Source organism: Cornus florida, unplaced genomic scaffold (genome assembly GCF_030987335.1).
Source record: "Cornus florida cultivar Cherokee Brave unplaced genomic scaffold, ASM3098733v1 CherokeeBrave_3.0.0_Hap2_Chr11, whole genome shotgun sequence".
NCBI classification, from domain to species: Eukaryota; Viridiplantae; Streptophyta; class Magnoliopsida; order Cornales; family Cornaceae; genus Cornus; species Cornus florida.
In genome coordinates this window covers 31494051-31507470 of record NW_026775581.1, presented here as the reverse complement: position 1 = coordinate 31507470, position 13420 = coordinate 31494051, and the positions used below count along the sequence as shown (strand labels likewise).

Here is a 13420-nt window from a genome sequence, read left to right as displayed (position 1 = left end):
TCCAGAGTCTCCACCTTAGCCTTAGAAGCTGCCAGGTGATTCTTGTAGACATCCATCGCGTCAGATGCAATCTTTGTATTCATAGCAAAATGTAAAGCCTTCTTCTCAACATTGCCTAGGTCTCTTTCCAATTTCTTAATGGAAAGAGACTGAGCTTCAGCGGTGGCACATAGTGCCATAGTCTGGTACAGACTCTATATAATCAACTATAATAATATCAGTAAATATGCGGTGAAAAGAAATCTGAAGAATTAAACAAGTGAAGGGAAAAGAATAAACCTTCACAACATCAACTAGGGTGGATGGTAGTAGCTGATCTAACCTTATATTCCCAATGATTTCTTCGTCCTTGGGTAGCCACATCCCTCGAGCAACCGCCAAAGCAGCAGAGGGATCAGAGACTATTGAATCCCCAAAATGAAGGATTGACTTGTTAGCCCTTGAGAAGATAGGTCTCCAAGGTTCTCCAGATTCGGCTTGAACATTAGCCCGGACTTCCTCCTCTAGGTCAGTTTCCCCAGCCTTTTTCCCCTTGCTTTTGGGGATGTTCTTGCCCTTGCTACTGCAAGGTGGGTTCGGCCTTGTCTTCTTAAGAGGAGGTTCATCTACCTCTTTCTTATGCTTAGTCAACCTAATGACTAGTAAAGGTTGCTCTTTAGCAGCTTTCTTCTTCAGAGCTTCAGCTCTCTATTTTTCTTCCTCAGTCAAGGGGAAGCTGTCAAAGGATGGAAGTGCCAAATCCATAAGGTCTGCAGCTGCGGCACTGGAAATAATTTCTTAAAGGTTGGATGAAGTGAGTAACTCCTCAATAGAAGGGGGCTTGTTCCAAACTTGTGCTTTGAGAAAAACAAGTCTTTTCTTAGCTGTGGAGGAGGGGAATGCTGCTGAAAGAAGACTAAGAAATTCATAAGTATGACGAAATAATAAAACTTGACATGGGAAACACCCAGAGCATTTTTCATGGAATGAGGGAAGATATTCTATACCTAACTTCCCAAATTTGCGAGGAATGGGGAGGGTATTTGATTTATCCGCAGACCAGTTACCCTTCACAATTATCATCCTCTCTTTCTACTTCTTCTCGGAGGAAGGGAGGTCCGTATGTATCCTCTGCTGAAAAGGGGAAGTGAAGTAAAAATGGCTAGGCTTAGTCCTATGCCTAGCAATGGTATAGGTAATGAGTAAGTTAACAAGAGTCAAGTCAAGACTCCCCAACCTTCGGCGAACTAGAAGTGCCGAGACTACTTGAAAAAAGTTAGGGTTTACTTAGAGAGGGCCAAGTCCTAACTTATTAAAGAACAGATGATAGAAGGGGTGAAGAGGGAACCGAAGAGCGTTAAGGTATCTAACTGATAGAAGCAATTCATTGTTCCCTACACCTTCGCCGGAACTGAAATCAGTCCCCTCTAGGTATTCGATAATGTTTACCCCATCAGGAATCTCAAATTCTTCTATTACAGACTCAATAGAGAACTTGATACGCCGAATAGACAAATTCCACTTTCTTTCCTCTTTAATAAACACACAATCTGACTCGAAAGTGGATACTTCAGCTTGTGAAGGGGAGACATCCATTTGAACAACTGAATCGTTCGTGAATTCAACAAGGTCAGAAACCCTAGGGGGAGGGATCCTAATGAGATTGGGAGGATAAGAAGAAGGTGTGGAATCCGAATCTACAAGGTCTATACGGTAATGAGTGGATGAGTAGCTCATGATGTGAAAGAAATTGGACAAATGAATGAGGAACTAACCTGAGATCACGTTGAAGTAATAAGCATAGTAAACGTCGCAGAGTCAGGAACGAACTATGAAGAGGCCTTTTAGTCAGAATGGTAATGGACACACCTTGAACCGCCTTTTATAGAATTAGAAACCGTGCAACTTTAATTCCCTTTTAATTAAGAGCCGTAGTCCAATTAAAGAGGGAATTGGGGGCAAAGTGTAGAGGGAAAAAATCCCCCCTCCAATAAGAATCGTCCACGTCATCACACTATAAATTTATATTATATACAACAAGGGCCCAAACGGTATCAAGCCCAATTCGGAACAAGCCCAAGCAAAGTCTTTCTTCCATATAGATCGTTGACTGAGGCCATTCGGACCATTTACTCAGCCCAGATACGTATAATCTCATTGAGGCCCAGTGAAGACATCAACAGCCCGGGGCGCTAAGGTTGAACTCCAAGCCCATTTACCGAATCATTTGGATCAACGCATACTCAGCCCAACCTTAATTAAAGGCAGACCAGTCCTGTTAGACAAAGGATTCAGCAAAAAAAAAGCAAGTTCTGTGCAAGGAAAGTTTTGCATGGAAAGAACTGTAAAAAGGAAAGGATTATAATTGTAAAAAATGTCATGTATGGAATGGATTGGAGGACAAGTCAGGCGAGTCTTACCATAATTCTACCACCTTATTTCTTATAAATAGAGGCCTAGACCTCCAATAAAATCATTGAGCATTATATGCTTTTCTCTGAGTATTATAATTGTTTGTTTTTTGAGTGAGTTGTATTTTTCTTTTTATTTATTTTAATAGAGAGAAGTTTTGCACCTACACCAACCCTTACAAGTTTGTAGCAAAGTTTGTAATTGAAATACAAGATTGAATCTCTCTCAAGATAGATGTACAAGTGTAAGCTCACAACTAGAGTAAGTATATGAATGAAATGAAGGTCAAATCCCTAAGATGATCTGAGAGAACAATAGATATAGAATGAATGACCAAGTAATGGCCTTGAATGCTCTAGAATGAAATTCTTAATACTCTTCATATTGCTCTCAAAAGATGTATATCATAACACAAACTGCAGCCCCTATTTATAGTGAGAGGAGGTTAATATAGCTATTGGAGGTCAATATAGCTGTTGGAGATGAGGTGTGAATAATCCAAGTTCGTAGGTAGCCATTTGATTTGAAATTAACTATGTATCGATCGGCTGATGGAGTATCATCGGTCGACCAAAAGGCTTTTGTCAGCCGGCTGATCCCCAATCATCTATCAGTCGAAACAATGGTTAAAAGCCACTACTCTCGGCTTTTCATGAAAGCTTCTTGTCGGTCGGCTGATGAGTATTCTTCGGTCGGCTGATGCATATAATTTTTTTTGTAAAACCCTTATTGGTTGGATGATCCTTTATGTTCGGTCGGCCGAAACTCCTTCAATGTGATCCTCCTTCTCTGCTAGGTTTTCAAACAGATTTTGGACAGTATATAATGCCATTCAAATCATGATATGATGAATGAATGATCCTAGAATGTGAGCTTCATGACATTTATACATTACTTTAACATTTGAATTTATGGCACTCCCCAAACCTATCTACCCCATTTGAATCACCGGTCTTGTTTGTTTTTCCATCTTTGAAGCTTATGATTGAATGACTTGTCTTCTTTTCGCCTTGAAGTGCATGGAATGGAACTTGCTTGGCTTTTTACCTTTTGATTTCTTCTCCATTTGAGCTTCAAATGATTTATCTGTCATATGATCTAAATGAAAATATTAGTCCTTAAAACATCATTAATGTTTTGTGATCATTAAAATTAGTCTTAGGGTTAACAATATTCTAAGAGGCCGACATCATAATGCATTCTTAATTATAACTTTTTTCTTTCTTAATATGCCACACATTTTTTTATTTATGCAAATTCTCGCATCATGCACGGTAGATGTTCGAATCCCCTTGGAGCTAGTCTCAAAAAAAAAAAAAATTCAGTAATTGTTCGGGGCATGTGGGACGGTGGCTGCATGTATCCAAAATTGGTGAATTATGGAGATATTCTAAAAGGCCGACATCACAATGCATTCTTAATTATAACTTTTTTCTTTCTTAATATACCACACGCTATGAAGATTCTCGCATCGTGCACGTTAGACATTCGAATTCCCTTGGAGCTACTCTCAGAATTTTTTTCCAATAACTATTCGATGCATGTGGAATGGTGACTGCATGTATCCAATTATGAATTATGAGAGTACTCTAAAAAGCCGACACCACCAACATTCATATACACAAGTAGATTATATAAATATACGAAAACCATACATAATGTACATGAAGAGACGTGCCTTAGAGACCAAGCAAAAAACAGAAACAAGGCACTGCGACACCACCAGAAAAACTAACCAAACACACCAACAACCAGGAAAAGAAAATGATAGCACTAATGTAAACACATTTTTCTAAGCACTAGCTAAGGAAGAATCCAAGGTCCCCAGCACCACCTGGAAAAAAGGTTGAAACATGTAACATGTGTAGTTCCAATAATCACTAAACAATAATTAAATTACTGTTTAATTTAATTATATAATTTTAATCTTAAATCATAGTGCGAGCATAACAATTACCACATTCTCACCTATCATCACTGCCCATAGATTTTTTGGTAATACATTTTAACATCTACAATGGTAATACATGTGTCATAGAGTATGACGTAATCAATGCCAGCTCAGGCTAGTATTGTGTTGCAAACTTATATATACATGAGAGAGTTTGTAAAGTTTTATATAGTGGAGGTCGTTCTTGGAGATTAAGAAGGCTAGACTGTGTGAGAGAGATTTTTCTTTTTGATTTTTTTTTTTTTTTTTTTTTAATTTTCTATATCATTTTCTTGAAGGTTGCAATTTGCATGCGAAAGCCTCACAAGTTCAATCTTACTTATATATAATGCAGAAAATGGATACCGAGGATGTGAGAGTGATTAACCATGATCATAACCGCCACCACCGCTATCACCACCACCACTACTCTGACACAGATATAGTTGGAATAGACAGGACAGCTCTAAGTGGCCCATTAAGTGGACCTCTAACAAAGAAAGCTGAACCGAAGAGTGCCCGATTCAACGTCTCCCAACCCACCACCACCAATAGTACACCTGGTGGCAGCATTGGCTCCTCCGATGAGAACACCTATGTCGAGATCACTCTCGATGTTCGTGACGACTCTGTTGCCGTTCACAGCGTCAAGACCACCACCGGAGCCGATGTGGAAGATCCTGAGCTGTCCATGCTTGCCAAAGGCCTGGAGAAGAGGTCTTCTTTCGGCTCCTCGGCTGTCAGAAATGCTTCGTTGCGAATAAGGCAGGTGTCTCAAGAGCTCAAGCGCTTCGCTTCCTTTTCCAAACGAGGCCACACGGGTCGCTTTGACAGAACCAAGTCGGCCGCAGCTCATGCCTTGAAGGGGCTCAAGTTTATCAGCAAGACTGATGGTGGCGCTGGATGGGCCGCGGTGGAGAAGCGGTTCAATGAACTCACTGCTTCTTCCACCGATGGCTTGCTTCCCCGTTCGGTCTTCTGCGAATGCATAGGAATGAATAAGGAGTCAAGAGAGTTTGCAGGTGAGCTCTTCGATGCACTTGCCCGGAGGCGGAATATAGTGGGTGATTCGATCAACAAGGCACAGCTGAAAGGCTTTTGGGACCAAATCTCGGATCAGAGCTTCGACTCTAGGCTTCAAACCTTTTTCGACATGTAAGAAACAAGAAAATCCATTGAATACTGTATATTTACAAATCATTTCATTGAGGATGAAATGTAACTAGTTGCCAAATTATTTCAGGGTTGATAAAGATGCAGATGGAAGAATCACTGAAGACGAAGTCAGAGAGGTATGATATAAATATATATATATATTGAACTGCTGAGTCCAAAGATGATGTGTTTCTATATCAAAAAGAAAAATAAGTAGCTTGCAGTCTCCGGCCTTCATTAATAACTTGTGTATTTATTTGTCAAATTGACATCTTCTTCTCTATATCTAACTGAAAGAATAATCTGTATATGCAGATTATCATCCTTAGTGCTTCTGCCAACAAGCTCACGAATATCCAGAAACAGGCCGGGGAATATGCGGCCTTGATCATGGAAGAGTTAGATCCAGAGAATCATGGATACATCATGGTACACAACATTAAGAAACATAAGTCATATATATATATATATATATATATATATATATATATATATAGTACCAATTTAACTAGGAATCAATCTGGTTTTATGAATGTCAATCTCTTAAAATGTTGTCACAGATAGAAAACTTGGAGATGCTATTGTTGCAAGCTCCGAACCATTCTGCAAGAGGCGAAAGCCGGAACTTAAGCCAAATTCTGAGTCAGAAGCTCAAGCCCACTCAAGAGAACAATCCGTTAACGAGATGGTATCAGGACTTCAAGTATTTCTTGCAGGATAATTGGCAGAGGGCTTGGGTTATCGCCCTCTGGATTGGGGTTATGTTGGGGCTATTTGCATACAAGTTTGTGCAGTATCGGAATAGAGCTGCATATGAGGTCATGGGTCATTGTGTTTGTATGGCAAAAGGTGCAGCCGAGACCCTCAAGTTGAACATGGCTCTGATTTTACTACCAGTCTGCCGAAACACCATCACCTGGCTCAGAAACAAGACCAGACTAGGCGTCGCCGTTCCATTTGATGACAACCTCAATTTCCACAAAGTAATTCTAATTAATCTCTATATTCTTGATATGTATGTATCTATATTCAATAATGTTGTGAAGGGTTGTTGCTGAAAATGGTGGTTTTATTTTTTAGGTAATAGCAGTGGCAATTGCAATTGGGGTGGGAATACATGGGATTTATCATTTAGCGTGTGATTTTCCTCGCCTTCTTGACGAAGATCATGAGAAATATGATGAGCTGATGAAGCAATATTTCGGGGACCAGCCTTCAAGTTACTGGCATTTCGTAAAGGGAGTGGAGGGGGTGACAGGGATTGTGATGGTAGTGTTGATGGCAATAGCCTTTGCACTCGCGTCGCCATGGCTGAGGCGAGGCAAGCTCAATCTGCCCAAACCTCTCAAAAAACTCACCGGCTTCAACGCCTTCTGGTATTCACACCACCTCTTCGTTATCGTTTACGCTCTTCTCATCGTGCATGGCATCAAGCTTTACTTGACCCATGAATGGTACAAGAAAACGGTTAGTGTCTCGTCATCTTCCATCTCAATCCATACTTATATTTGTTCTTATGATGAATGAATCTTCTAATCTACACCGCCCTTGGCATTGGCAGACCTGGATGTACTTGGCAGTTCCAACTATGCTATACGCGGGTGAAAGATTCATTAGAGCATTTAGATCTAGTATCAAGCCTGTCAAGATCCTAAAGGTATACCATTTAGTCGTCTGTGTACATTTGTGTGTATATATATATATACATATATTTATGCCTATGTATATTCCTGAATTTATGTTCACATTTGACTATGAAGGTGGCTGTTTATCCCGGAAATGTTTTGGCAATTCACATGTCAAAGCCTCAGGGCTTCAAATACAAAAGTGGACAATACATGTTTGTCAACTGTGCTGCTGTTTCTCCATTTGAGTGGTAGGTGGTCTTTACCATATCCTATAATAATAATAATAATAATTTGTTGTTGGTACTTTTAATAATTTGTGTGTATTTTTTTACCAAATATAATATTATTGTGTGAATATATTGAACTATTTCTCCAATATAATATCCTAAAATGTACACTTTACTCTTTTTGGTGGCTTACTCATTAAACAGGCACCCATTTTCTATTACTTCAGCCCCGGGAAATGACTACCTGAGTGTTCATATCCGCACTCTTGGCGATTGGACTCGACAACTCAAAACTGTATTCTCACAGGTGAGGTTTTTTTTAATTCTAATATAAGTTTGCAAGATAAGAATTCATAATTATGGAAATTGTTTGGTAAATTATTTAGAATTTAAAATAAAAAATCTGAGAAATATTTTATACTATATTTATAACTAAACTCTACATGTTTTTTTATTAGGTGTGTCAGGCACCACCTCGTGGGAAAAGTGGTCTCCTCAGAGCAGACTGTTTGCAAGGAGAGAACAATCCAGGGTAAGTGATTTCGGTGTGTCATTCATACAATATTTTCATAATTAATCATGTTTAGAACAAAAGAAAAAGGAAAAAAATAAATTACAAAGAAATTGCCTATATAAATAATATCATCACATATGAATAAAGCATAGACAGGGACATGTAACAAACATGTGCTGATGCGCACCATCCTTAATTTCATGGACTGGCACGAAATACGAATGGGCAAGAATTGAAGTGCATGTTGTCATTTTCATCTACTATTGGAGATCCTCTTGAACAGACATTTCTCCATCTTTATATATCTTTTTAAGAAAGAAATCAAACAAGCTTTTGGAAGTAGGATAAATTATGTTTAATGCACGAGAAATGATGGAACAATTACGGTTACGTGGTTGTCCAATCTCATCTATTATGTTGGATGAAGTGAGCGGTTTCTCTCACCTCATTTCACAACAATCATTTTTTTTTAGTTCTTAATTAGTGTCCGATTGATGAATTGATTGATTGTCAAGAATGTTAATATATGATTTTTGAATGGTGTTGATGATTAAAGACATTACATATTTTTTTGAAAAATTAATCTTTGATGCTTTTAAAACTATATCAAGGGCTCCACCCAACTCATCGTCACGAGTATCACTAGCATGTCTGTTTAACAAATATGATGGTGATGATTATTGATTGATTGATCGACAGTTTTCCAAGAGTGTTGATTGATGGTCCGTACGGAGCACCAGCACAAGACTACAAGAAATACGAAGTGGTGTTGCTAATAGGGTTAGGAATCGGGGCAACACCGATGATCAGCATTGTGAAGGACATTGTGAACAACATGAAGGCCATGGAAGAGGAAGATAATGCTTTAGAGTATGGAGTGGCTGGTGGAGGCAACACACCGCCAACTTCTAGTCCCATGACACTAAAGCAAAAGGCCGGATCGGGTAGTGGTGGCAGTAATTTCAGGACAAGAAGGGCATACTTCTACTGGGTTACACGGGAACAAGGCTCATTTGACTGGTTTAAAGGGGTGATGAATGAGGTTGCTGAAATGGATCACAAGGGAGTGATAGAGATGCACAACTATTGCACTAGTGTCTACGAAGAAGGTGACGCTCGCTCGGCTCTCATTGCCATGCTTCAGTCACTCAACCATGCCAAGAATGGCGTCGATGTTGTCTCTGGTACCCGTGTCAAGTCCCATTTCGCCAAGCCTAATTGGCGCAATGTCTACAAACGCATTGCTCTCAATCACACTGATGCTAGAGTTGGTAAGTCTCACTAATACTAAAACCTAATCTATTAATTGCATATACAGTTTATATACGAGTTATCAAAACCCTCTATAGTTTTAAATTCCTGGTTCATATTTCTTTCATTGGGATTGTTTTCGGGCTCTTATTTATAACTTTGGTCGAGGGTGAGCCTTGAAATAACGGTAAGGTGACTAAATTGATATGGGATAAGGTGTGTATATCTGACCCACACCTATTCTCGCAAAGACGAGAGTGTCAAACAGTGGACTAACCCTTATTTATAACTCAAGTTCCATACAAGAGGATGTCGCATACTTCGACTAAGAAAATGTAGGAGGAAAGCCAAGTATGTATAGAGTATTTATGTTTCAAACATACGAGCATTTAGAGTTTTTGCTAAAATTTACCTTTTTGTCATTTCATTAAAAAGATGTTAACCACTCCCATACAAGAATTAATATGTTAATAGAAGCATGAGTTTGTTTCTTGAAGACGCCCATGTGTAAAATGCATGGAGTGTTTCACATTTAGAGATTCTGTCTAATGTAAATTTTTTCTTTTCACTTTCTGTCATTTCTATGCAAAAAGATGTTGCCCAATATTTTGACTAAGAAAATGTAAGGAAAGCACGTGGAAATTCCTAAGCCCGACTACACACAGTATACCTGTAGACTCTTTTAATATTATATATTATTTCTTTCAACGAGATTGTTTAAGGTTTATAGTATTCATTTGGAAATTTTTTCTTTCCACTTTTTGTCATTTCCACTTTATAGTATTATAAATTTAATGGAGTTGGCCCTTTGGAAAACGCAGGGGTGTTTTACTGTGGGGCACCAGCACTTACAAAGGAGCTAAGAAAGCTAGCTTCAGATTTCTCTCACAAGACCTCCACAAAATTTGACTTTCATAAAGAAAACTTTTGACTTCAATGGAAGAGAAATAAGATTTGAAGAAGCAGTAGATCATCCCAATCTCTCCTATGTAAAGCTAAAGTTGGTGTTCTTGGTTTTCTAGTGCTACTTTTACAGCATGAGTTTGCAATTATTAAACTTGATAATTGTCCCACCACCAATCTCTCCTATGTGACATATCATGAGTGAAAGTAGATGCAGGCAGGCAGAAGATAGTGGAATTGGGAATGGTCCTGTTTGGATTGGTGGCCACCTTCCACTAAACTTGGATAAGGTAGAAGTTCTTCCACCAAACGTGGATGAGGTAGAAGCCGTTTTGGGATGAACAAATTATGTCATCCTTCCGTCAGTATAGCTAGTTGTGGTCCAATTCAAGGTATTTGTTGATTCATAAGAGGTATAGGGATGTGCTTAGTTAATGGGTGGGTGAAATTGGAAATTTACCAACCACCAACCTAAATATTGACTCATATATGTTTTGGTCGACGTTGATATAAATATGTATATTATTATTATGTCAATAATAAAGTTGTTCGCATGACCTTTAGCTGAAATGATTGGTTTGAAAATTTATAATAAAATTGTGTCGCGTTCTTATTTGACGCAGTGTTTCTACATATTAAAATAGTATGCAAGGTTAGTGATGATTTCCTGTTTAATTTCCTCTATTTAACTGTTTTCAAATCTTAGTCTATGCCCTTAGTGTGTGCAAACTTATAGTTTGGTTTTTCTCATTCATGTCAAAATCGACACTAGGGATCATTTTAGATTTGTTTAGGTTCAACTCCACTCCCAGTTTAGAACTGGTCAACATGGAACTTCTCTATGGTGGAAACGGGTAGGCCGTTGCAATGGAGAGAGAGAGAGAGATCAGAATTGGTCCACTATATGAAATTTTCCTAAGGTGGAGGCAGGTAAGTGCGGTTGCAATGGTTGGAGAGAGAGAGAGTCGTAACAAACAAGATTCCAAGTTACTTAAAGTGGTTCTGGAACAAATTATGTTCAATGGTTTGGGAAATGCCGGAGTTGGCAACAAATGAGGTTTTACCGAGCGCTGCTAAAAAGAGGCTGACTCATTCTAAACTTCAACCTGTGTTTTTGAAATACCAAAAAGAATCTCGTTGACTTTGTACTTGCGGTTTTTCATTAGCATCATTACACTGTGCTCCCGAGTTGGAAGCATTTTTCAAAACTAGAACTATTTTATTATCTACAATTTTTTCCTCCGTATGTAGTGTATAACCTGTTTCAATTACAACCCAAACTTTATCTCTTGAATTTTGCAAATAAGCTCTCATCTTAGATTTCCAAAAATTATAATTGTTTCCTCCAAATAAATGATCACATTGATTAGATCCACCTTTTTTCAACGCATAAGACATGATGAAATAAATTTTTGAAAAACAATCAAAAACTTTTCACTAGGATCAACTAAATGGGTAGAGATTGGCTCTGATACCAATTGTTAGTTTATGCAGTGAAAAATATATGTGGAAAGTTTGAGTTTTCAAGAAAAAAATTAAAATCTGTGTAACGACACAAACTCAGGGAACTGGATCGCTGACTGGGTCCTTACCCGAACCCGAGGACACTCAAGGGTAAAATAGTCATTTTGCCCCGACTATGCAATAAGAGTAGCAAAGAGGTTACATTAGTCATATCTAGCCACCACGGGTCACATGAACAACCTATGTCGGACTTTGGGTTCATTCAAGACCTTTTGGCCACTAAAGGTAAAATTGTCATTTATTGTTAAAATTATAAGATAAAACCCACACCATGTGAAAAGGGGTTTAAAATCAAGTAACTTTGACTCAAGAATGAGTCCAATCGGATTTGAAACGAAAAAGATATGATGTGTTGAGTCGGGTTTTGAAAATGTAAGAAAAGAGGGATTTTGGCTAAGTATGGAGGCGGGGACCAGTCGCTCAGCACCCTTGGGCAACTCTCTTGTGAACAGTACTTCGGCCCAAAAATTGAATTTTTTAAATTTTCCATTTTTGCTACCATATCTTGCTACTTAATCCTAGACTATATAGTATGATCAATTAGACCTTAGAATACTTGTACCAACTCACAGATACGGATATAAAATGCTCTAAACGTCATGCATTAACATATCCACATCATTATCATCATTCCATTTCAAAATAAATACATATATAGATGATCAAAGACGGACATTGTCCTCATTACCATCATACACATGCATATCCAAAATAATAAAAAGGGTAACCTAATAAGTCACAACTATGTGGCTAAGGTCCTTAAGACCAAATTTACAATACTTTTTACAAAAATGCCTGAATTAAAACCATTATACAAAATGATCGTGTCATTAGCATTAGTTACAAAAATCTACAAAAAGAGGATGATATCTACATCATCTATCATTGGGAAGGTCCGTCATCAATCACATCATTGCCATGACTTGAAAAAAATATTAAAGGAAGGGGTAAGCACGGTGGCTCAGAAGAAGTAGCCTAAGGCATCAACTTTGGATTCTCTTGAGCCACAAAACACGTAATGGAAGTAAAACGGAATCGGGGTCATACATTGGGGTTTTAGTTACATTTCCATCACAAATAACATTTCACCAATAGCAACTATAAATTGTAATAAGGTTGTGCATGAAATGAAATGCAATGCACCATGTCCCCTGTCTTTGGTCTCTATTAACCCTAACTCACTCCGAAGATGCTAACCGACTTTCCAGAGGCGAGATTGATTAACTATCCCTGGCCTCTAAACCGACGGCCATTTGGGGCCTAGTAATCAACTTTACGCGTCCTAAATAGGCACGCTCTCCCTCTAGGTCAAGTTAGCATCAGACTCGCGAAATCCGGTCACTTTTTACAAAATCATTTTTAAATCTTTATTCCCGTTTCCTTTCTTACCATGTCATGCTTATGCATTATTTTAGTCTCAATTCCATTGAATTAGTAACAATAGCACATGCAAGGCATTTTTCCCACAATGTAAACATAACATGGCATTTTTAATCAATGGGCATGAGGATGGTATTTGCTTTCATAAAACGGTTTCAAGCATAGCATATAATCCACATCTTTATCCACAAGTATGCTTTTCAAGCAATTACTACTATACAATCATGCTAGCATTTAATTTCAACACATAGTGACACAATGCCATCTATACAAGCATGCTTTGAACACTTGAATACCAAATCAACACTCACATAACAATAACTTCATAATATAGCCTTCAACTAGAAATTAATGAAATAACTATGCAATAATTCTCAATAAGAGCCAAAGTTTGAAGCATTAGAAAGAAAGCCATAGTGCAAGCCAAAATTCTAAATCCTCAACCCCTTGCAAGATGGATGTCAAATGGAAGCCCTCTTCTAGTGGAGTAAAACTTCCTTCTTGCTTATCCCTAAAC

The 13420-nt window shown here is 38.3% G+C and overlaps 1 protein-coding gene across 2 annotated transcripts; it reads left to right on the top strand.

Annotated features, from left to right (window-relative positions):
* Positions 1-4500: 4500 nt before the first annotated feature.
* On the top strand, positions 4501-10569 carry LOC132283490 (respiratory burst oxidase homolog protein C-like). 2 transcript variants are annotated; one of them, XM_059785436.1, is made up of 12 exons: positions 4525-4551; positions 4677-5476; positions 5565-5613; positions 5792-5905; positions 6037-6459; positions 6557-6943; positions 7038-7133; positions 7237-7352; positions 7536-7638; positions 7790-7863; positions 8545-9116; positions 9918-10569. In XM_059785436.1, exons 2-12 carry the CDS (start codon positions 4680-4682, stop codon positions 10025-10027), a joined length of 2841 nt encoding a protein of 946 aa, XP_059641419.1. In that variant the 5' UTR covers positions 4525-4551; positions 4677-4679; the 3' UTR covers positions 10028-10569. The 2 variants fall into 2 exon arrangements, with proteins under 2 accessions (XP_059641418.1, XP_059641419.1); XM_059785435.1 differs by having other exon boundaries at positions 4501-5476.
* Positions 10570-13420: the final 2851 nt, after the last annotated feature.